The 25,121-nt window shown below is 41.6% G+C and overlaps 1 protein-coding gene across 2 annotated transcripts in view; it reads left to right on the top strand.

The window, feature by feature from the left end:
- Positions 1-2,778: 2,778 nt before the first annotated feature.
- Positions 2,779-25,121, top strand: part of PLPP1 (phospholipid phosphatase 1) — a 67,414-nt gene continuing 45,071 nt past the window's right edge. Inside the window, exons 1-2 of one of the 2 annotated variants that reach the window (XM_054185314.1) lie at positions 2,783-3,092; positions 20,419-20,573. In XM_054185314.1, coding sequence (XP_054041289.1) covers positions 3,035-3,092; positions 20,419-20,573 — 213 coding nt within the window. In that variant the 5' untranslated portion in view covers positions 2,783-3,034. Of the gene's footprint in view, positions 3,093-20,418; positions 20,574-25,121 lie in introns of both variants that reach the window. The other variant, XM_054185315.1, reaches the window with a different exon arrangement.

Here is a 25,121-nt window from a genome sequence, read left to right on the forward strand (position 1 = left end):
CTTGGTCTTGGTGTTCTCTGCTGCTCACTTACACAATTAAACAAACAAAAAGATACAATTAAAAAAAAGAAAAAGAAAAAAGAAAATATCCGAGTAATATTACGTTATTTTAAAATGTAAATTTAACGAAGGGATAAAATACAACTTATGAGCTTTCTCTGTTACCTTCATTTCACTCGCGTCACGGTTCAAAAATGTTCTTTATCATAGACCCTGCTAAGCATACGGGTGAATCCACCGCAACATCACTGGGTCACTGTGGTGGGAAAGAATGGTGGACATCTAAGCTCCTTGCTGCAGAGGACAGACACCAAGCAAAGCCTAGACAGGAAAATACCACAAAGTCAGAAGATACTACAAAACTCGCGCAGTACCAGGAGGAAATTTAGAAGCTCTGATACTTGTGTTGTATACTTAAAAAACCCCAAACTTTCACTGATGCTGAACATGATTTGTGTTTGTATTTATAATCAAACATCCTCCATCCCCTTGGGAGCGAACTGTCTGATGAAGCACTATCAGTTTGCCATTTCTGCTACCCTGGGCGTTGCTGCTGACACAGACACTCTATTATTTCTTAAAGGTGCTTAAGCATGCAGGGTTTTGGTTGCTCCCCCTGCCCCCACAGCCCACACCCCTCCCCCCCCCCCAGTTTTGCACCAAAACATCCTTTCTGTGTGAAATAACAACATATCTGAAGATGCAGTACTTGTACCGACACAACCCTGGAGTAATCCGAGTAGTAATTCAGGCTGAAAGTGCTTGGGTTGGCGTGCTTCCATGGTTAATACTTGCCGGCATGTGAGGGCCCAGAAAAGCCTTCTGAGAGCGTAGAACAGTGCTAACCTAATCGCTCACGCTGTGCTTGGCTGGGGGTTTCCGAGACATAGCAAGCCTAGAGATGGGAATAGGGTTGCAACAGCGAGGCTCATATCCCTTGTGCAACGGAAAGTTTGGAGAGGAGCTGGGGGACTGCTTTCTTCCCTGAATTCTGGCAGAAGATTGCAGAGATGCCTCTTCCCTCAGGCAAGCTACATCTCAAGGGTGAAACAGAGATGTAGAAACTGCAAGACAATAAAGCGTGATTAATTTCTCTTGTTGATGAATGCTGTGCTGCTGCAGCCCAATTTCCAGGTGTTTCTAAGAGTAATCACTATCTTGCTTACATTCTTCTGGGAAGAGATCCATTTAAATTAGCGCAATCTCCTTGGTCTCTAATTTACTGCATCGGGGTGTGGATCAGGAGAGCTGTTTGCTGCGCAGCCCGAACAAGATTAACGCGATGCTTTTGGGTTGAAGAAAGCAATTACAGCAATTGTGCGTGGAATGTTTGCATTGCTTGTCTTCTGCTTTTTCTAACCATCTTGCAATTTTGGGGATGTCATCTACTCCTGATTTAAGACCTTGTGAACGATCCCCGCTCTGTGAGCAGCAGAGCAGATTGCACACTTTTCGTTCAGCAGCAGTTCTCACAAAGATAAGCCTGGTTTTCCTTGTTGCCAGGTTGTGCTCCAATTTGTTCCATTACTTTCTGCATTTTAAGACGACACTGGCATTTCTACCTCCGCGAGGTCATCCCACAATATTTACACAGGAAAACACACTCTGTAAATTACGCTACACTTACAGAAATCAAGGGTAGCTTTAATCTCTAGGACTGCCCATTTTGCCCCCTGAGAAGCTGGGATGCTTCTTAGGCATCGAGCTGAAATCAGGAACTCCTGTATAGGCTGCTGTGTAGAGCTTCTTTATATATTCTATATAGAACTGCTTTATGTAACTTTTTTAGGCAGCATGGCTGAATCGGAGATACAGCACACTTAGAGATGCATTTCCACCTCAAGAACTTGTTTCCCTTGTGGATTTGCGAAACCTGTTACTCAGCCTTTAGGATTCAATACAAAGTGAAGCTGTTTACGGAATTAGAGGGTGTAATACATGAGAAATCGCAGAGAAGTTTATGCCTGATGCTGTGAGTGTGGGAAGGCTGCTCATCCCACCTCATCCTAGAGCAGAACACAGATGTGCTCAGTGGCGTCAGTGGTAACTGTGCCCAACAGCAAGAACAACGCTGGCCAATAAAATTGTCTGTTTTGCGGTTAATGCTGCTAAAAGCAAAGCGCGGTTATGCAGAAAACATTTTCTTCGTGTTGGTCACTATTTTCTTTCCAAATAAAAGCTTTTAACATGGAAAAAAATAAAGATTGTTTTGGGTTGGGCTGAAACTCAAGCTTCTCAGCTCTTCTGCAATTTTCCAACACTCTCCCAGAAGTGCAAACAGCTTTTTCCTTGTTAAAAAAGGAAAAACCAAACCAAACCAAACCACAAAAAAAAACCCCAAACCAAAGCCCCCCCCCTCATGGTGTTTGCCGCAGAGGACCGCTCCCCCAGCTCCGTGGCAGGCAGGCCGGGGCGCTGGAGCCCCGGTGGCCGGCCGAGCCGGGCTCCACCAACAGCCCTGCCGGGTGTTTGTCACCCCCGGCAGCCCCTCGCTGCCCGTATCGCCTCCAGGCACAGCCGGGCAGGCAGGCGGAGGCAGGGCACGGGCGGGACGGAGGGGCGCCGCGGGGCCGAGGGGCCGCCATCGCCTCAGGCGGGCAGGCGGCTCTCCGGGGGGAGGCGGGGCTCGCGCCGCGGGGGCGGGGCGGCAGGGGGCGTGCCGCGTCGCGATTGGTGGGCGCCGGCCGGCCGGCCGTTGGAGCGCGGGCCGTGCCTGGGGCGTGCCGGCGGCCGGGCGGGGCGGGCGGAGGCGCCGCCGTCCCCTCCTCTCTCCTCCCGCCCGCCTTAAGGGGCCGGCGGGCGGCGCGGCAGTAGCAGTAGCGCAGTGCGGGCGGTGGGGCCGGCATCGCGGCGGAGGGGGGAGGGGCGGTCGCCCGGTCGCTTGGTCGGTCGCCATTGGCTCGGCGAGCAGCGCCTCGGGGCGGCCGAGCTCCTCCCTGCCGCCGCGCTAGGGCAGAGGCTGTCATAGCGCCGCCAGAGGAGGAGGAGGTGTCGCCGCCGCCGCGCCTGAGGCCGGGCGCCCGGCGCTGCCAGCATGTTTGACAGGAGGCGGCTGCCCTTCGTGGCGCTGGACGTGGTCTGCGTGGTGCTGGGTAGGTCGGCGGGGCGCGGAGCGGGGGTGGGGGGGCGAGGGGAGCCGTCCCCGGGGCGCCGCGCTCCGCTCCCTCCCCGCACGGCACCGGGCTAATGGCATGCTCGCCTCCCCCCTCCCCGCGGCGCCAGGCACCACCCCGGAGCGGGTCTTCTTCCAGCCTGCGCCTTGGCCCTGCCTGTCTGCCGCTTCCACTGCTGCCTGCCCTCCCTTCACCCCCGTCCCTATCTCCGTCTCGCCCTCCCCTTCGCCGCCGCCCCCGGGAGGCGGCGGGGCCGCGCTCTGCCGCCCCCCGCCCACAGGAGTACGGCCACTGTCGCCTCCCGGGACCGCGGGCTGGGAAGGGGAGAGCCCTGCGGGGAGGGAGCTGCTGCTGCTCATCCACTGACATCTGGAACTGCCTCTTCTCTCTGATGTCCTTACTTTCCTTACTGTCCTTACTTTCCCTAACCTCTTCTGTCGGCTCTAGACCGGTTGTGGCAAAAGCCTGTGCTGGGGTGGTAGGTGTCTGCAGCCTGGGATGTGTTTGTCACCCGTGGTGGGTCGGAAAGCTGCCCTGAGAGGGGCCGGCATCACGGGAAACATGCTCCATCCCAGCCTCCGGCAGAGGTGGCCCGATGGGTGGTGTGCGGTAGAGAAGAGGTTCACTTTAAGGGTTGAGTTGTACGCGGTCTCGGTGACACTACACTAATGCTCTAGGCTGAGGCTGAAAGTGAAATGGGGTGTTTATTAGAAGGTGGTGTTTGTGTCTTGGTGTCCGTGTGCAGCAGAGAGGGGCAGGAGAAGGGGCAGGAGCAGTGATGCCTTGGTGCGGTGATAGCCGTCTGTGGAACCGCAACAGCCACAGCACACTGCCGCGGCACTGCCAGTGCTTGTCTTGGCTAGTCCGAATAGTAGCACCTTCCTAACGTTTCCTTGTTGTGTTTCGATCTCTAGCTCTGTTGAAACTACATCATGGCCTGTCAATTTGCATTAACTTTCTCCTTCTGTGTAATGACACGGTATAAAGAGTAATGATGTTAGTTATCGATCAGTGAAGGGGAAGCTTTACTCTGTAAAGAGTTGTGACTCCTGTGGCCCTCTGGGTGTTGAGAGCCTGGGAAGGGTCTTCAGTATCTGAAGATGTACTTGGTCAACTTTAGGAACTGTTAGTTTTGGATGTTTAATGAGAGCAGTACTTCAGTAATAAATCTAAGCACTTTCTCAGTGGGTGGTGTTCAGTCAAACAGGTCTGGCTCATGAAATCCCTCTTGGTTGAAGAAGTCTCTAGCATCAGTATGAACACAGTGAGCAATATTTTACCTTGCCTAGATGCTTCAAGTAGCAATGGTACCTGTAGCTAAATGGCATTGAAGAACAAAATTATGGTGAATGATGCATTGCTCTGAATAACCGCTGTATGAGAGAGCGCGCTTTTGGAGAGTGATAGTGGATCCATATGGGAGCAGTCTTTATTCAGATCAGAAGTTTTACAAAGCTATATTGTAGCAAGACTTAAACTTCCATGCCATCTTTATGGCCAGTAAAGCAGTTTTGTCTGTCCTAATAATTGTCATTACAAAATCTTTATAATCAGGCAAAAGTTTGTACTGTGCATATACTTTGGTCTGTTCAAAGCATATATATGTGTATATCCCAAGTAATCTGGCAGTAATACTGAGTAATCAAGAAAAACAAAATATATTAAAATTAAGACTATAGGAGGCATGTGACTTGAGGGCTATCAAGCTAAAAGAATGAAGCTTTCTCCCTGCTCCAAGTTGCTACTTGGGGAGTAGATTCTTGACCTTGCCCTGCATTGTAATATCAATTTACACACCTTCCCCTGCCCCTGTGTAGCATTTGGATCACAAATGCCCTAATCTGATGCCTCAGTCTGCTGGAAGGTTGACAGACTCTTTATTTTCCCCTGGGCTTGTTTCTTCCCTTGGGAGGAAAATGCAGGCAGTGCATAACATGAAGTCTCTTGACACCTGCAACTTTAAGCACGTTGAGTTACAGGTTTCAGTGAAACTCTAGCTGAGACGAAAATATTTAAGTGTAGGGAAGGAAAGATACTGGATATAGGACCAAATCCTCTTTCTTTTCTCCCTCACTCTCATGTAATTGAGACAAGCCCTTATAAAAACATAGTTCTTCAGCCTGTGTGTCTAAAAGGGGAATCTGTTTTATTTTTTTACTGTAAAAATAGTTCCTGTTGATTGTGGACTTTATTCTAACTGTCACTTTTTCCCTGCCTTTCCCCCCCATGTGCACTTTGATATCTGCTCAAATGACCGAAGTAGCTGCCCAGATAAAGTGGCCTGTGGGTACTGATAACCTGATACCTAGTATCTCCACTAAAGAGACCATGAAGCCTCCAAGAGAAAATTCCTTTAATTGTGTCATACTGAAAGTTCAAAACTATGAAGACCAGCAGACTGAAATCTCAAATCTTGGTAACCACAAAAAGGGCTACCAGTAGCTTACTCACTATCCCTAAGGTAGCTCTAACTAGTCACTTGATACAGAGCTTGCCTTTTGTCTCTTCCCGCTCCTGCCTGCACCTTCCCCATAGTAAGTGATGTTGGGGAAGAAAAATTAATTTGTCTCAGCAATGTTGGACAGAAAAAAAACTAAGGCTGTCACTTCAAGTTACGGTGACTTGGCTTATCCATTATCTCACCACAATGGAAGCGGATGACTCTGACTGTCTACATCTATGACTTACTCCTGTTTTAGTCAAACCATTCTTTGTACAGGTTCAACTCTCCTAACACAAGTTTTCCAAAGGGGTAGGAAGGGAAAAGGAGCTTTCCTGTGATTTTTGGTGATGTAAATGGGTTTACTGAAAGGTCTGACAAGTGACCAAGATGGAGCAGAGGTAACAAACCAAGGAAGAGATCAAGAAAGAGCAGGCAGCACAGGAGGGAGGAACATCTCCCCCTTCATGTGGCATTAAGCTATTAGATCAGTTTGGTTGTCTGAAACTTAAGTTTAAGGCTGCTCTTAATTAGCCTTAAGGAAACTCCCTCCCTCATACACCTTTCTACCCAGTAAGGTAAAGAGAATTCAGGGAAAGCAGTCTTTGGTGCCATGAGAAAATAAATAAAAACTCTCTCTTACCAGGCTGATAATTCTTTCCTTCTAAATGATACTAGTGTTTCAGCATTAAACTAATTTCATGTTCTGTAATCTGAAAAAAGAAAAAGCTGCAGATTTCTGCAGTAGCTGTCCTTAAATAGCGCGATGAGGCTGTATCTGCATTCTGTGAGTGTGTGCTCATCTGCAGTGCTGGGTGGGCGTGTGCTGCATGTCTGTATGCAGCTCTGCAGTGCTGCAGGCAGCAGCTCCCTTACCCTGTGCGCTCCAGTTGACAGCGATCGATTTTTTCCATCACTGGAAAACATGAATGGACTGGACTGTTTCCTTCTCCTGCATACTCATCTTACTTGTCCCTTGTTTTTCTGATGGAGAGACATTTTCTATAGCATGGCACAGATGTGTAAATGGAATGACATTTCTAGACAATAGTGAAAACACTTTTCACTGATACTGAGACTTGATTCTTAGGGTTTATTACACTTTCAATTTGTCATGCAAAAAATAATAGCTTATTGGAATAACTTAATTAGTTAACTTGTGACTGGTGTCTTCATCAGGCACTATACATGTACTCTATGTCACTCTTGCAGGTCTATTGTTTGACTGCAAATCAGGCTCCTTCATTAAGACAGGTAAACAACACTTAAAGAAAGAAGTTGGGAAACCCATGGCAATATTCCTGTAGTCAGTGGAAGAACTACTAAACGCACTTACCTTTAAACCAAACTCTCACTAAGACCAAATTAGATTAAAGTGAATTCTGCAGAGGAGACTGGAGCAATAAGGAAAACATTCTCTGTGACACTAGACTCTAGGACAGCTTGCATCTGGTCTATGCTTGTTGCAGTTCATGCCTAACTTGAGTGCAGGGGTGCAGTACGACAGAACTGTGTTTCTCTCGTCCCTTGCCTGACTATACAATCACTGACATGCAATTGTAACTAGTTAGGGAGTATACTTGTCAATATATGATTGCTGGTCTAATACAAGTATATATACAACGTAAGATGAGAAAAATTGATGTCTTCTAAAGAATTTGGCCCTTCGCTGTTCTGTTCCACTCTTCTGCAATATGTTGGAAATAGTAAAAAGTTACTTAGTTATATTTAAAACTGTCATAGAATCTAGCGTATGTGTAGGGATTTCTTCTTTTTTTTCTTCTTTTCTCCATGTCCCACCCTGTGCTGGCTCAAGAAACCAAATGCAAAATTCCCTACTGCACAGCCATTCTGGAGCAGTGGAGCTGTCTGCTACTTGGGTGTTGAGGTACCCTGAGCTGCAAGCAGTACCTGTGCAAAAAGGAGATTGGTAGGTGGCTGGTGGTGGGGAAGGTGAGTCTGTGGCAGTCTTACTGAGTAACTGCTTCTGAGTAAGGGAAGGAGGATGTCTAGTCTTTCACACAGAAAACATGTGAACTAAACCCAGAAATACGAAATGCTTACATCACTTTTTTTTTTCAAGCTTACAATTTAAAGACTGATGGAATGTTGTGTAATACAGAGCATCATGCTAAACGGCAGATGCATGGGTATAGGACAGGTGATTTTGCTTTTGCAGTATGTCACCTGGGAGAGTGAGACGGTTGGACCACTCTGCACACCCTCTACAATGTTTTTGCTTTAGGTGCTGTTCTTCCCTTTTCAGAGTATATACTCTTACTGTCACTAAAGGCAGCCGTCTCCGTGACAATTAAGGTATTGCTGTTCAGTCAAGGAAGGCCTCCTTCTATGTGGGTTAGCACTTCCTGATTGCCCTAGTTCAAATAAATCCTCCCCTATTACTTGTGACTCATTGACATATGTGTCACCATTTTCCATGCCATGTGGATGCTAAATCTTTTTTTCTAGTGCATGAATATGTTGTTAAGCTGTAACAGGTTCATGTGAAAGGGCAGCTTGTCTTCAAATGACAATGTCCACCAGGTACCATGAGATGATACGCATTAAGCTGACTCTCAGTTCATTAGAAACATGGCTGTCGCCTAAAACCAGGGAAAATCTTACCTCTCCCACTGTGCTTTCTCAAACACATGAGACTGAATACTCTGGTTGTGATGTTGTTCCTTGTTACTTAGGTTGGCACCAGCCACTTCTACCCTGCCCCCTCCACACACCCCCCGCCACCTGTTAAAAAAGATGCTCTACCCAGAGACTCTCTGTGTCTTGCTAGGAAGCCTAAAGCCTACAGAAGAGCTTCAGGTTACAACTTGACTAGTTAATGAATGCTATTCAAAGTCAGTAATCAGGTTCTTGCTCTGCCAAGTATTGCTTTTAAAGTGTATCGTGTACTCTAGTTAACCCCTGCCTCAAAAAGACAAATTCTTGCACTTGATTTTTACAGCAATGGATAAATCCTAATTCACCTTCCAATACCTTCCCAAGAGCCAAATCTTGAACTCGGCACTATACTTTTTCCTCTTGGCATAATACAGGAAGATGCTTGTCAGCAGTGAAGTTCCTTACCAGCTGCTTGAATCCTGGTGACTTTTCAACCTTAGACAGACAGAAGGGCTCTTGCAGCATGCTTATGTGGAAGCTGTTGACCTTTGCTTAAGGGAATGGGAGGGAAGGGTCTTCTGACATATTTTCTGTAGAAAACAAAGTACTAAGCTACAGCTAAATGATAAAATAACTCATCTCAGTTGAAGAGGTCCTGCCCCTGCCTCACCTTATGCTTCGGTGCTTGTTGAGCCTATGCTGAGCTGATTCAATATGCTGACCTGGTTTTAAAGAGCTGTATAGCATACTCATACTGACTAAAAGCAGCATGGTTTGAAACCCCACAATCAGCCCTGGTGGGAGGGGAAGTAAAGAGTTGACTAATGATTGCCTGCTACTGCATAGTTTTATGTAGGAGCTCTGTTGCATTGACCAGATCCTGATGACAGGATAAAGCTGTCATAGTCCTCTATCTGTGACTGTGTTAAAGCCATAGAAGCAGGTAGCACGAAGAGGTGACCTATCTTTGGAATGTACCTGATGATAAGAGATTAACTTGAGCTTAGTAGCCTTCCAATTGACTTGGATTTATCCACGACAACTTTCCAGAATTAGTCCAGGAGAATTAAAACAAACTCCTCTTGGATGGTGGGGAGGAATAAAGAAAAAGAAAGTGCTGAACAGAATTACATAGAGCCTTATTCTTATTGGCAAGATACACACCCACATAAGTATGGCTTTAAAAAAGTCAGGTTCATTGGTATGGGCTTATCTGCTGTATCTGGTATACTGCTGTATCTGCTCAGGGTGGTGGTGCCAGGGATTGGTTCTTTTCCGATTGGTTCTTTTCCCTATCCTGCAAAAGAAACTTCTCCTTCTTGGGGTTTAATCAGGTTAAATATTTGACTGAAGACAACTGAAAAATCCACAAACACTATAAAGTCAGATAATGGATGACTAGTTTTAGCTTTAAGTGGGTTTAATTTTTGTCATAAAACTGGGCTATCCTGAAGAAGCAAGATTTCTTTAAGGTACTTTCTTAGACTGTTTTGTTGAAACAACATAGTTGTCACTACACCAGGAAACACTAGTCAGTTCAGCAGTGGCAATAGACTTCTCAGTCCCACCTTTGAGTAGGCTCACAAGCAATTTTCCAGCCAGAGCGATATAGTCCTGCAGTTTAAAAAAAAAAAAAGGGAAGAAAATTGTGCCACTTATATTAAGGATCTTCTGCTTGTCTCTTCTTGTTTAACAATCAACTGCTAATGAATTGGCCCACTTTCTGGTAGGAATTTTCCTTTCCAAGTTATAAGACTGATCTCAGAGGCACAGAACTAAAATGTGTCTCTTGGTAAACTTGAATTCTGCCTTTCAAACTACTTTTGCCAGATTCTCTGGTACATGAATCCTTCTAGCACAGTCAGGTCCAGCTTTTAAAATCAAGACTGCTTGTTTATATAGAAGCCAAAAACAGACCCAAGTAAGCTTCTTTAGCAGAATGTGGTGCAGAAAAATAGTGTTGAAACTGTCTGGTGCACTTATCAAACACTCTATGGTAACAGAGAGTGATGGGATTTGAAACAACCAGTACGAGAAGCATTAATAGGCTCTTCTTGGTCTGTTATAGTCCTTGCTGATTCATCTTTAAAAACCTGTGACCAGGATGCAGTCTTACTCAGTGTGTTAAGGTACTTCAGTAGTATACTTCAACACATTTTTGTCACTCCTCTTCCTGTGGCATTTGGTAACAGGAAAATAAAGCTTTTTTTGTATTTTAAATTAAGAAAGGCAAGTATGTCAGGTCAAGGCACCCATTTTTGAATTGCTATAAATCCCAGTTCTGCTAAATGGAACCAAAGGTATGCAGGAGCCATGTCAATACAGCCTTTTTTTCTGTGATGCTGCTGCTGAAACAATGGATCTTGCAAGACCTAGCCTAGATTTTAGTGCCTCCTCCCCTCTGGCTGCCATTGCTAATCATGACACTTTCAGAGGGGCCCCATGGGGGTTGCTTGATCTCCTAAGGTAGCTTTGAGATGTTAGCTAGCCATCCCTGGTATAGAAGAAGAGTCACAGCCGTTTGTTACACGATCCCTTTCCTACGGAAGGAGGAAGCTGTACCAAACAGGAGTTCTGCTCACCTTAAGTGTAGAAGGGATTATATATCAAATTTCAGTGTCTCAGGTAGCTTCCGCCTCACTTATAATAAGGTAGAATTTTTCCCCCTAGTTTATCTTAGTCCATTTTTTGTCCCTTTAACTTTGTTCTGTAATTGCAGATCTGCAGATTACTGTAAGCCTGTCCTGACTGACACTGAAACTTAACAGTAGGTGCAATATTCTCTGCAACTGGAGTGCTGGGATGATAAGGAACACATATGTACCTAAGCTTATCTACTTATTTAAGGTACATGAAGGGCAATGGACTATGCTTACCTTAAGCTGAAGGGGCTGGTTTGGAAACTAGTGGTGGAGACACCTGAGAGAATAACCTTCTAACTGTAACCAGGGAACCTTCTCATGTGCAGCAACATAATGGGGAGCATATATGGCCCTTAAGGGGTCAAGAGGGTGCTGAATGAGATACAGAAGGGAGACAGTGAGATCAAGACCTGCAAATAGCTCCAGTCAGGAACTGCTCCCCATTAAATTCCAAAAATCATCATCTTGGGCAGTGTCTCATTTTCTTGGCGTTTCTTAAACAAGTTCTGTAGCTTTTTGCTGACTCAGGAAATTATGGCTTTGACTTTGTTTCGTTAAGTAAGCTTATACTGCAGTACTAGTATTCAGTTAAAATACTTCAAGCCAATCAGGGGCTAGGTCTAATGCTCTTGAAAATCTCTGATCATTAATATATAGAAACTGAGATCACAAGTTTAACACTGAAAACTTCTACTGAAACTGGAAGGTGACACCTGCTCTACTATATGAGTACTGGAAGACTTTCTATGCTGTTACATTATTCATTATACTCAAATATCAAAAGCAATGTTGTATAAATATTTCTTACAAATTCTGGTTAAATGAACTTCTCAGGAAGTCTTCTGAATCAGTACAAAACAATTGCTCTGATAGCTTTAAAATAAAGGGTATTTTCATTTTTCCTTTTAAAATTCTGTTTAGATCTAGTTTATCTTCAGATACAGAGCTTATCTTCTCAAAATGTGCTGTTAGACACTAAAAAGTTCAGTGTACCATGAAAAAAATGTGATTCTGATAACTAAAGATACTCTTCACACACTGCTTCATGACACCATGTTTCAGTATAAAATGACATTCTGGTGGATGACAGGGTAGACAAACTTATGGAAATCCTGAGTTCCTCTGTAGCACTGCCGTGTAAGGCGTGACTTTGTTAAAGACTGTTTAAATAAAATACTCTTATGCTTGTGAGACTCATTGGAAAAACGGCATTTGTACTCCTAATAACTAATTGCCCATTATATTTTTAAAGACTGAATAGTATTTCAGTTTATGGTGTGTAGCTATATGTGAAATACTCTGAAAGCCTCTTGCTCTGCACTCCCACAAAACAAAAATTAAAATGAAGAAAGTTATAACTTCTGGAGTTTAAAAGAGTAGCGGTCTTAAATGACATTCAGAGTTGGTGATGCCTACAGTAAAAAAAAAAAAAACAAACCACCCCTCCCTGCCTTGCCAACAGCTGACCTTAGGAGTTCAGTTTCTTTTGCTGTATTGTTTTCCCTGCCTGGTAAACCCAGTGCTTTAAGTAGATTATGGAAGATCTTGATCTTTGGGGGCGTGTACATGGATTTGTATCTATGGGATTTTTAATTCTCTAGACAATACAGTCAAAGCCTCCAATAACGAATGTAATACTGAGCACATAATGCAAGCAGTGATTAAATATTCATTTCCCCTAAATAGGAAGGGTTACAGTGGGAGAAGTCGATTTGGCTTGCTCTGGCTGCAGCCAGTTGGATTCTTCCCCGCCCCATGAGCAGCACTGCAACACAAGGAGCTGCTGACCTCCCTCTCAAACCACCCCACCCCCTGCCATCTCTAGTGTCTTTTACTTTTAGCTGTTAATCTGAGGGTCTTAAATCTTTCTGTCAGTAATCAGGGTGATTGGCCTCTGCCCCACTGGGTGAACTGCTAATGAGTTCCAGGTGGTTGTCGATTGACTGGTCTAACTTCAACCTTCTCTGCCCTCTGAAAGAGCAGGGCCCAGGGCATACATAGCCTTTGCTTGTGACCTGCAACTGGCTCACTTGAGCTGCCTGTTTTTTCTCTGTTTAAGTAATAGAGCAGGCTAGGATATATTACTGTCTTGTCTCTCTGCATTTTTTATTTTGTATTTGTACTTCTGTAAATGCTTACAGGAGAAAAAATTGCATGTTTTTACACTAACAGGTACTTAGTGCTTCTAAAAGTCCAGTTCTTTGACTGAAATGTAGATATAGGGGTGAATACACTTGTCTATGTGAATATTTTTAAATAAGTGTTGCGACTTGTTCTAATGGATTGATAAAGTAGATAACCAAACTAGTGCTCCCATTTGGTACTAAACTGTTGAATGTGAATGTGGAGAAACCAGAATATGATGTAGTTCTCTGTTAGTAAGTGACTGGACTAGAAATTGCGCTCTTCTGTGTTGAGGCTGGTCCAGCTCAAAGGAAGGTTTCCTTCACTTCTTGCCTCCATCACCCTTGCCTTCCACTCAACCAAAAGTGTGAAGCATGCTAAGGGAGTCGTTTAGTGAAACTGTCTCATCTGCTGGCCCAGGCTGCTGATCTGGCTTCTCAGCTAGCCAAATCACAGATCATAAAACAAATAAAAGTGTAAGTAGTGCGTAGTTGCAAGTAGAATAGTAGCAGAGATTAGAATGTAGTTCAGGCTTTTAAATACATATATCCTGTTTACTGAAGCCTGGCACAGCTTCTGGTGTTATCAGAACAATCAGTTTGTTGGTAGCAGAAATACTTTGCATTCCTTGGGGTATAAAAGTAAGATAAAGTCCTTTAAAGTGGCTAGGAGGTGAGTTGTGGGCTACCCACTGAACTCAACTACTGAAAATAGTGTATTAATTTTCCTCTTGTTCATACCTCACCTCTAGGTGTCAAAAGTCTAAATACTTTGGGTTTTTTAATATCTTCTTCCTCTTAATAGTTTTCTCCATTCCCAGAACTTCTTGTCTGAGGTGTTGATTCTTTCTCTTGACTGCTTGTGGGAAAAAATTTTCAGCACGTCTGCTTTTCCGCAAAGAACAGTCTCTTTTACAGATGCTCCCAAACTCTCCATCAGCATGAGGCTGACCTGTCTCAGTTTCTTTAAATCCCTTGCATACTTCCTTACCTCAGACTGTACAGTGTAAAATGAGCAGCAAAGCAAATATGGTTGTCCTGGCTGAAAATAAAAGCAAAAATACATGTGTAAGAGTGGGAGAACATAAATTCTCCTTTTCTTCTCAGTAATAATTACCAGCCGTATAGGTTCAGCTCAGAATGATGTCATTTATCTGTCTGTGGGGTTATTTAACAGCATCATCTCTAATAAAGATGTAGGCTATGAAAAATACTTTTTTTTCTTAAATGAGCCGCCTTTAAGCTGAATAACTGATGTGTTTTGAGGCTGTCATTTGCTGTGTTTTATGGAGCTTATTTCTCTGATACAGACAGAATTCCTGTTTGACACCCCGCAACTTAACTGTAAATTGTGGCTTTTTTTACAAAAGCTGAAGTTGACTTTCTGTCAGCACATCAAGTGCAGAATGTATTGATCCCTTGTTTTCAGGTTAAATGTAGAGAAATATAAGTTCTTCTTAGTCTTCTGTTAGTCTAGTACAGTTTCTCTTCATTACCACTTACTTGTGAGTTCAGTACAGCACGAGGAAAAAACTTTGGTTAATAATCAAGCTGTAATATTCTCGTATGCCATAGTATCCCTTAAAGGTAGCTACCTTTCTCCCAGTTTATAGATATTCATTTGTTTAAATGAGAGGAACTTCCTCATTGAGAACCAGGTAGGATTCTTGCATGTCATGGAGAAATTGGAACACCAACGCAAGTTTTTAAGACGGCACAGAGACTCAAGCAAAGATTTAGTTGCTTCCACAGATAAGGAGGCCAGTTGGGCTAATTAAAGGATGTTTACAAAAAGTACAATGCATTCCTTTGAACTACTTCAAACCAGCGAGGAAAACTTGCCACTAATTCGGAAACAATTTCACAAGGTGTTTAAGCTGATGTGAGATAATGGCTAGCCTGTCCTTGTTCTCCTTTCTTCAGCACCCTTGGCTACATTATCCTATTTCGTCCTTTACACCAGCTCTAACAGTCATGCCCTTGGCCAGATGAGCAAGTGCTCCTGAAAAACCTGTGTTGTGTAGGCATGGGTTTTTGCTTTTTTTGGACAGGTTGGTGTGGAAAGCTAGTGCCATTGCAAGGAAGGGGATAGCAGTGGATGGTCATAGGTGGGAGAAGAGCAGGACAGTCTAGGTTGCCTTGAATTTCTCGTGAAAGCATAGCCAGGTTTTGTGAGTACCACGCTTGGTTCTGAACTAGATGGTACAGTATAACTGAAATGGTTAGAAACTTAAGAGTCTCTTTTCAGATATAAAACTTAACTTGTCTTAAAGTGTAAGACTTATCTAAAACTCTGTCCATAGACTTAATTAAGAAAATGTTTCTAAATTCAAGTAGTACACTGACAGTATTTTCAGACCCTCAAGCTGTTGAAGAATATTCTCTGCTGGTCTTAAATATTTATGGCAACTGCCGTAAGTAGAATAGGCTAATTCAGCTATAAATGCTATTTTGTCCCTCTTCAGGGAAAAATATCCCATGCAGCTTGCTGACAAAGCCAAGTGAACACTGAAGTATCAGAATCCAACTACTTTTGCCTCTAGCTTAAGGAACTTAACTCTGAAGTTACAGGTGTGATAAATGCCACAAAACAGAATATTAGTGCAGTGTTACACATATTGTAAAAAGATCATATCATCATAGTTTGGTATCCAGCACTTCCAATTCTAGGATAAATTGTGGAACTGAAATGACTTTTTTGTTTTAATCTTTAAAAAAATATGAAACAGAAACAAACTTTTTTTCATTAAACAGTCTTTTTTTTTTTTTTTGCCAAAGGAAGACTTCACCTCCCACTTCCTTTGGATTTTGTTTTTTCTTGACATTCCCTTTCTGTGGGTGGAGAACCAATCTCACAGTCACTTTCTCTCTAGTCTCCCACTCTGGACTTCCCTTCCTTCCTTACAGGCTTTTGTGTCATGCCGTGTTGTCCAGCCAGTTGTGATTAAATATGAGTTCCCTGTAGGCTATTAATATTACTGTGAATTATCTGTAGGTTTTCAATGGAAACTACAGTACAACTACAGGCTTGAACCTACAAATTAGAGTTGGAAACTGTGAACTCAGCATAGCCCATGTAATTACTTCAGCTAGTTTAGCTTTACTCCATACAAATATGTGTTACCCTGTTCTTACAGTTCTAGCCAAAATCTTAAGGCTGTCTCTTCCCTGCAAGCCCTGCTCAATAATTTAAATACCGGTCTTGTCTCTCTCTTCTCCTCCTCTTCTCCATCCTGTGCACTTTCATTTTTGTCCATGTGTATGAAGCTTTTCATCTATTTTTCATCGGTAAAGGCTTAAAATCTCTGCAGACTCTTTTCTTGTTCAACTTTGTCACTGCTGCTGTAGCTTTCAGGGTTAGCCCGTCTGTTTGTGTGAACATTACAGAAGTGCCTCCTGGTCTTTTAGTCTTGGATGGGCCAGTTTCAGAGCACTTGAGTGATCAGGTTGTTGTCACTGTATAATTAAAGGGGAGAGAAACCAGATCCAGAGGACTGTCATCTGTTTCTTGCTACTACCTAGCAAAACAGCCCAGAACCTGTTGATCACTGGTCCTTGACAAGATCAACTAGACAAATTTTAACAGAAAATAGAGAAACTCCAAATCTGAGTCTGAAGCATGGGGAACTTGAAGAAACAGTCTCTTTTTACATCTGAAGGCCATGCTTTAAGAGGATATGAATAACAACTGAGCCACTATGATCCCTTAAGGTGCAAAGTTGCCTCAAAGAGCACCTTCAGAGGGTACTGCTGCTACTGGCTAGATGAAAAGCAGGAGGATGAACATTGTGAAGAAGACAAGGCATGAGAGTGGATCTACAAGATTGCATTTTGGCCTTATCTCTCACTAAATCATGGTCGCCCTTTCCTCCAGTTTGTAGAAGCTAATGAAACTGAACATACATGTATTCCTCAGAAGTCCAGTGTACAGTCCGCCTGCTTAAAGGTCATGGAGATGCTTGGCACCTGTCATGGCAATAGTGGGCCGTTCTCTAAATTAGTGGGTTTTTTCTGTTGTGGTGAAACCTCAGGACCATTTGCTTATAGGTACTAAGTATTGTCTTTTCTCCCTGTAAAATAAGCAAGAGCAAAATTGTTTGGGATAGGTTAATGTTCAACTAAACACCATTTCACATAGTCTTCTACTCCACTGCTGGCAAGCAGTGCATCATTTAGATTGCAGTAGGAATTCCAACAGTAACGTGAAAAATGGAAATAGGCAGTTAAAGATGTGTAACCAACTTCCAGTTTCTCTCATCATCTTGCTATGGACTATACAAATGAATTTTGCAATTGCTTTGGTGAAACTGTCGTCAGCTGGCCCTTTATTTGCTGCTTTTCCTCTTCCCACTCCTTTCCCAGAATCTCATGGTTGAAAGTGGAAACATGTTTCTTAATTCCAACTCTAGATTACACACTTTTAAAGTATTTTCCAAGTACTGTATAATGTAGTCAGATCAGTCTGATTTAGCAAAAAGGTGCATCCTTTCCTTTCAATTAAACAGATGTAGAAAGGAAAAAAATTACAAAGAAATATTTAAATGTATAGTTAGTGGAAAAAATTAGGTAACTGCTGGTTATGTAAAAGTTCTCATAACAAATTTCACATAAAGAAGATTATTTAATAGGAAGAAAAGAAAGCTTAAATTAAATCTTGAGTTCTTTTCCTCTTTGTTTCATGAAAACTGAGAGCATAACACTTACTGTCAGGAATTCTCCCTACTTAAAAAACAACACCAAACCCTCAAGTTTCTCTCTTAATTAGGTTACAGAGTGAGTAATTCTCTCCTGCTGCAATTACACAACAAAAAAAACCCCTTCATATTCAAACTGCTTGTTTGTTTTGCTGGCAGGCTTAAAACACTGTTTGTCAAACTTGGTACTTTCTCTTTACATGTACACTCATGTAATAGCTCTCTTCCAGTTCCTAAAGAAATTTTCCTTGAACAAAAGCATGACTGTAAACCTGTGTACTTTGGTGGCAAAACATTTTGGAATTTTTGAGCTAAGAACTCTGTCTCTGCAAGTGAATTGCTGCAGTGTCTTCTAGTTTCTGAACTGGAGCGCTTAGAGAACGTATTTCGGCAGCTGGTAAAATAAAATAGCCTGTCCTTATGAATTTAAACCCAGAAACAAAACCAAAGCAAAACATCTCAATCTTATTGTAAAAACTTGGCAATATTGGCTAAAAAAAGGTTGATCTGGAAGCCTGAAAAATGTAATTAAATGAAAAAGGAAAATTCTTCGTGTTGAGTTGTAGCAGCTTTTCTTGGAAAACAGAGGTATTTGTCTGTTAGGTAGTCCATTTCTGCAAAACACAAGCTGGTGCTTAAATTAACCATGAGGATGTGGTATTTCCACATGTGAAAATCTGGTGATCTGTTAGAGAAGATAGGATTGTATCAAATAGGTAATGGCTTTGCCACTCCATCATCCTGACACTGGGTATGCAATAGCAGAGATAAAGACAGGAAACATGGGCTTTGACTTACGTTAGTGGAATCTTGCCATGGTCTTGAGTGCAGCTGAAAATTGGCTCCAGATATGTGAACATACAGCAACGTCCTTTGATCCAAGTGAACTTTCTAAGTTCTTCAGTGTGGCCCTCTTCGTATGTGAAGGGCTGCAATGCTGTTTCAGCTACTTCTGCCATCTGCATTCTGTCAAGCTCTAGCTCTCTTCCCAATCACTAGACCAAAGGAGGGGGAAGGACTTTTGAGGTGCAGTTGATTCAAAGGTATGTCGTCCTGCTTCATGGAAAAACTGTGCTTAAAGCTGAACAAGCATAGTGGTGTTTGGTTTTCTTAAGTTTTGCTGGTAAGATGGTAAGCATTTGCTGAAATACTTTGGTGCATTACCATCCTCAGTTGTTAAGGCTAAGTGTGGACAGACCTTAGGATTTCAGATGTCTTGAGGAAAAAATTCTTTGCTCCATAGGGGGCTTTAAATTCCTGACAAACTGCTTTCTGTGACCATAGCAATTTTCTTAAAAGGAGTTCAGAGCTGGGGTATTACCAAGCACATACACAGTTTCAGTATGCACATCATGAGCTTTTGCACTGTGAATTGGCATCTCAAAGAAGGGGCCAGGATTTATCGCTGTTCAAACTGTTTCACTCCCGATGTCTCTTCTTCTAATGAAGTATATAGGAATAAGCTTATTTAAAACCCCTTTAAGTGACTTATCTGATAATGGTCGTAACAAGTGTCAACAGAAATCAAAGCAATCTCTCATCACTTGAAATTCTTTGAAATGTCTTTTGTTTTCAGTACAGCAGTTTGTTTATATCATGAGTAGTCTTTTCTACTTCAGTAATTGCACTTACCATCTAATTTACATATAGAGTGTCTATATGTAGTATTGTATATTACATGGAAGTTGGGGAAAATAAAAATTTAGTTTGCCTCTTTTTACCTTGCTTTAAACAAAAACCTGCCTTTTTTTTTTTTGCTTAAGGATTTTGCAGTTCTTACAGCAATGCCTTATTTAATCACCGTTGGTCTATTACTTGCTTAGGGAACCAAAGGAAGGGGGGATGAGGATGTAGAGTAAAATTACAAACTTGAGTTTCCCGAGGTCATTGTTCCTGCAAACATATATTCCTTAGCCGATTCTTCTTGTCAAAACTAAGTTACAGACCAGAATGTAATTGTCAGAGGTCTTGATGTCATCGTTGGCATGACTGCCAGTGTGGTGGGAATGAACTTGTAAGAGCAGGAATAGGTAATATGTCACACAGTGCAAGTTCAGAGGGCTATCCTTTGTACCCGAGTCACAGTTCCCATGTTAATAACTTAGTTATTTTCATGCAGAAATCTTCCAAAGTGCACAAAAGCTGTGTAAATAAATGCAACTTTAAAAATATAAATTCTCATTACCTTGAGATGCAGTCCATTCAGAGTGTTTGTATTTCCTGTTGATGTCTCTGCAGCTCTCTTGTTCCCTTTACCTGCATGAAAACTACTTGCATGAAATCTTTAACTCCTTAACTATGACAAAATCTGTATGCATTTTTGTCTTGTTCATTGTAAACACTAACCAGATTATAGTGTATAGAACAGGGCTGGTAGTTCAGGTGCAAGCCAGTGTTGTGGGGTGGTGGTGAAGGAGGGGACAGAAAAGGCAGCCTGCCCTCGATAACTACTCAGTCATGTGAGAGGAAAATGCTTTTCTTAAGCATAATCTTGGTTCGGTGTGTGATAACTCACCTTACTGATAAAAGGACTTTGAACTTGATACTTTAATAACTTCTGTATCTGGTGGGCAACTTCAGAGTCCTTATGAAGTAGGCTTCTAGAGGAGCTAAATTTCTATAAACAGGATTTGGTAAGTGTGTGCATTGCATGCTACTTAGGAAATTTGAGTTTTGCATGTTTGGTAGCTTCCTCCATGCATGTTTAAAAATGATTTTTTTTTTTTGATTTAACCACATGTATTTCTTGTTTTTGTTTTTTTTTTTTTGTTTTCCTTCCACCAACAGCTGGCTTACCCCTTGGTGTTCTAAACTTGGCCAAAATAAAACCGTATCAGAGAGGCTTTTTCTGTAATGATGACAGCATCAAGTATCCGTTCCATGACAGTACCATCACATCCACTGTCCTCTACACAGTGGGGTTCACCCTGCCCATTTTGTCTGTAAGTAGCTAATATATAGGGAGCTTTGGTGATGGGAGTAAAATGTATGCCTTCCAAGAGTTCAGCATTGTGACTGTGAGTTTAGGACAGTCTATATAGGTAAAATCCCATATATGTATAGTTATATGCATGTGAAAGGTGCCATTGCGGATTTGTGTTTACACAGAAAATCTGGAACTAATCTCTAACTGCTAGGATTGCTAATCTCATTTGTTTTAGGAACAGAAAAAATAGAGATGAGGGTTTAAACTATATTAGTTAATCTCAGCTTTTATCACTGGGGAAAAATACTACAGGCTTCCAAAATGCTATGGAATAAATACATCTCCTGTTCAGAATGGGTTAGTCTGATAACTTTAATTTAACACTTGTGATGTTAAAACTGGCACTGTAGTGGAGTGCTCAAACCTATAACTAGTGACTGTTGCCTCCATATACTTTCTACAGAAAGTCTAATTTGAACTCAATGGGTTTTCTTAGGTTTGAAAAAATGTGATGACTCTTAAACCCTTCAAAATGGGATACGGAGGCTGAAAATCTAGATGCTTGTAGAAAAGAGGCTCAGTGTTTTCAAGACCACGTGATATTCACAAAGAACAATTTAACTCTTCAGTACATTTTTCTAACAATATTTTAAGCCTCATTGTATGCATTTTTAGTAAGGTTTGAGCTGGTTTAGAGAACCAAATTTAACTACTCAGAATAGTCTTGAACGTAAAACTACATCTTGCTGTTTCTGCCTGCAGTGGTTGACCAAACTGTATTAGACATGGCCATAATATGTGGTCTTCTGGTAAATACATATGCTAAATTAATCAGTAAGAAGTATATATTAAACTGGTTTAAGGATGGTAGGAGTCATTTAAAACAAGTAAACAGAAATCTGTGGAACCTCTACATGCATTACTCTAGTTTTCCCTTAAATGGTTATTTATTAAAGCTTAAATTAGTTCTATGCAGTAAATAGAAATAACACAACAGTTATCATTAGTATAGTTTCTGTTTTGAGGAAAATAGTCTGAAGTTTGTCATCTTTACATGTACTGACGTATATCTTCAGCCCAATTTAAGGAAAATGTATTTTCCAGTAGGGTTCATGTATACTTTAATTGATATGTGTACAGGTGAACTAGCAATTGCAGCTCTCTGCAATTTGGACTTCTAAAGAGGCATTTCAGCTGCAATTAGATAATCTGTTGAATTGCTTGGGGGTTTTTTTTATCTTCCACTTTTAGATTTGAAAAAGCTGTTCCTGTAGTGGAAAGTCAATGGAGAGTGCATTTTTTTCTGGCTCTAAAGCAGTAGAGAAGTATCTGACTTAAAGCTAAGTTAAGTAAAAGTGTAAACATATAAGGAGTGGTGTGGACCGCTATTGTAACTTTAACTGCCAAGATATCTAAAATTATTACTTAGAATTAGACTTGTCAGCAAATCCAGTCTATTATTTTCTATCTATTATTTTCTTTTATGATACTTTTGTAGGATTCACACAGTGAATTTTTATTGCCGGTCTTTGTGCAAGGGATTGGAGTATATAATTGGAACAATCACTTCTGGTCTCCATGCTGGGAGTTTTTTTTTTTAAATAAAATTCTAAAGCACTTGTAGCTCTGTAGCAACAATACAGGCTATTCCGATGTGGTTTCTTCAGTCTGAACACTTTACAAACCTTAAAGCAACACAGGTTTTCTGGAATCAAGTGAGAAAGTAATCACTGTAGTGTGTATATTACTGCTCTGTGTAGTTAATGTTAACCTAACTGTCTTAGTCTCAATTTTAGATTTGGAGATTTCCTTAGCCTCGTGCAAGAGGTGGAAAATCATTTATGGCTACTGAAAACTTGGAGCTGGGGTGAGCTGTAGAGCTAGGGGGTAGATCTTGGTTATTACAATTTACTGAATCAAAAGTGGGTTCCAGTTGAATGCTTTCTAGCTTCAAGCTTGCCTTTATTCAAAATGGACAGGGAAAGTTGATCCGTTTGGGAATCAGTCTGAACCTGACATTCGGACTGGTTTTTGTTTTAGACTGACTCAATGGAGGCTTGGAACTTCTTCCAAGGCAGCTTAAGCTTTTGGAAGTTGTACGTTCCAGAGTCAGTATCCTCAGCAGGGACACAGCTGGCTCATGAGAACTTATTGGGCAGTAACGGTGATTATCCCACATCTAGTCAAAAGTGATATCCTGACATGAGACTTTCCTGAAAGGAACACGCTTCTCAATGAAGGAATTGATGGTAAAAATTGGGTCTAATACTATGCAAAGAAGAGTTGATAAATTGCTAAGGGAAGCAAAAAATACCTGTAACATGAAAAAAAAAAAAGTCAATTGAGTAGTGGAGTCATTCTAGCCTCATGAAATATAAGCAGAAATACTCAAAATATTATTGTGCACATGCCTATTGTTGCACTAACAGCTTGTTTGTCTTCAGAGCGTGGTAAGAAATGGCCTGAACACTTTGCTGTATAATAATAAAAGGTCTTGTCTAGTTCAGTTGTTGGGGTAGGCCCATAGTGGACTCTAAAACAACTTCAAAGGAAAAAAACAACCAAACCTGCAGTAATGAGTAAGGAGTAGTTATTTCATTATTAAGAAATCTTTCTTTGCATAAAAGAAACTAGACTGCCTGAACATTGATTTGTCTTATGAACATTTCATGAAGATCTATAAAACATGTTAGAATCTCTCAGGGATCTTTAAAAATAATAAAAAAAGACACAGTTCCATTTATAGCTCTGAACACTTTTTGTTCCCATTGCCACCTTAGATCAGTAATGGTCTGTGTAAGAAATTCATGTTTATTTGTTTCCAAGTGCCACTTCATAGTATAATACTTTCCAATTTTCCAAATTGTTTTCTGTGTCTGGATGGGAAGCACAATTTTTGTATTAGAATTTTTAGAGACTTGGGGTCAAACAAACCTTGGTATTGCTCTGGAAAAATGAATATCTTTAGATGTCTAGGCCGGTGTCTGGAGCAGCATGCATCCATGATGACTGACATTTCAGGAAGCCCAGAAGATCTTTCTGATACTTCTACCTTCCCAAGGAAGCAATTCTGAATAGTCTAAAAGCCATGACCAGTTAGGGAGTGATGTCTATAGATTGCAACTCTAGGAATATTCTGAAACATCTAAGATGATGTACTTGGTCTGGCATTTTTGGACTTTCGCTGTCTGCATGAGATCAGCTCTCTTCTAAGTATTAATGACAAATTAATATCAGTGTCTTTCTCTTGCAGCAAGGTCCAACCATGCCTGTTTGCATGTGTCCTATTCAGTTAGTTTTTTCTGGTGACTTCACCCCCAAATCAATTTTCTCTTCCTCAAGTCATCTTGCTTCTTAGAACTGCTGCCTTTAGTGGCTCTTCTACATCTTACCTTAGATCTAAGGGTGGGTGCAGTTTGGGGAAGGAGAAGCACAGAACAAAGAACACCTCTCTGAAGCATCCTTCTTGCCAAAGGAGCAGAAGAACAGAGCAACTGAAGAGTTGCTGAGTTTTCATCTGCTCCCCATGCTACGTTCTAAGCAGGATTTCTGTAGTTCCCTGCCAAAACTTCTTGGCTGCTCTGTTCAGGAGCTGAAGCTGAACTCAACCTACTGGTGAGTTTCTATATGATGGCCTGATTTGTGAGAGGACAAGAGTTCAGTTCTTCTAACTCAGCCAAAATGCTGCACTGAGTTTCTGGGAAACAAAGTAGTTTACCGCAACTGTTGCTACTAATGCAAATGCTAATGTTCCTCACAGGGAAGGTGTTCAGTAGTAAACAGAGTTCAGGGCCTGTAGGACTTAAATTCTTCACCTCGGACACATCCAAAAGATATTTAGGTGGTCAGGTCATGTTGTCTTCTACTTCAAAAAACAAAACCAAAATATTCTTGGTCTACTTTGGCAAAGGCTGATGTCTTCACTGTCACGATGCCTTCCCAAAAGGGACTTGGGTAGCTTTGCTCCTGTGCCACCATGCCACCTGTTAGGCATGAGGCTTAATGTTTTCAGAAATGTCTCCTTCTACCATGTGTATCAATGTTCTGACTGTAACTTCCTACAGATTAGCACAATCATACTTTGGAGACAATCTCCTAATTTCTTTTCTGTCAAAAGAAACTAATCTTTTTAGCTATGTTTTGCAGGGAAACTATTGAAAGCACCGATTTGATTAGCAACATAAACAATTACTGGGCTAATTTATATGTTTCTTGAGGGACAAATGTAGCTACTGCTGTGGTAGATACTGATAAAGCAGGGATCTGTAATGAAACCTATTGAAGACTGTTAGATTGGCAGACATGCACTTCATCTATTTGCAGCAGTGTCAAAGCATGGCTCACTGATAGTTTTGCAACTAATTGAAATTTAACTTCCTGTTTGACACTAGAGTGGAGTTTTGCATTCTTTAACTTAACTTTCAGGTTTCAAGTTGCTTTTTAAATGAGTAATGTTTGATCTTCATGTATTTTTTGGTCTGTTCATGGCACTGAAAAACTTCTTGGGCAATGCTGTTGAGCTTCATAATCTGGCATGAGTTCTACTTGATACTAACTGTTCTTC

This window comes from Rissa tridactyla, chromosome Z, assembly GCF_028500815.1.
Source record: "Rissa tridactyla isolate bRisTri1 chromosome Z, bRisTri1.patW.cur.20221130, whole genome shotgun sequence".
Lineage (NCBI taxonomy): Eukaryota > Metazoa > Chordata > Aves > Charadriiformes > Laridae > Rissa > Rissa tridactyla.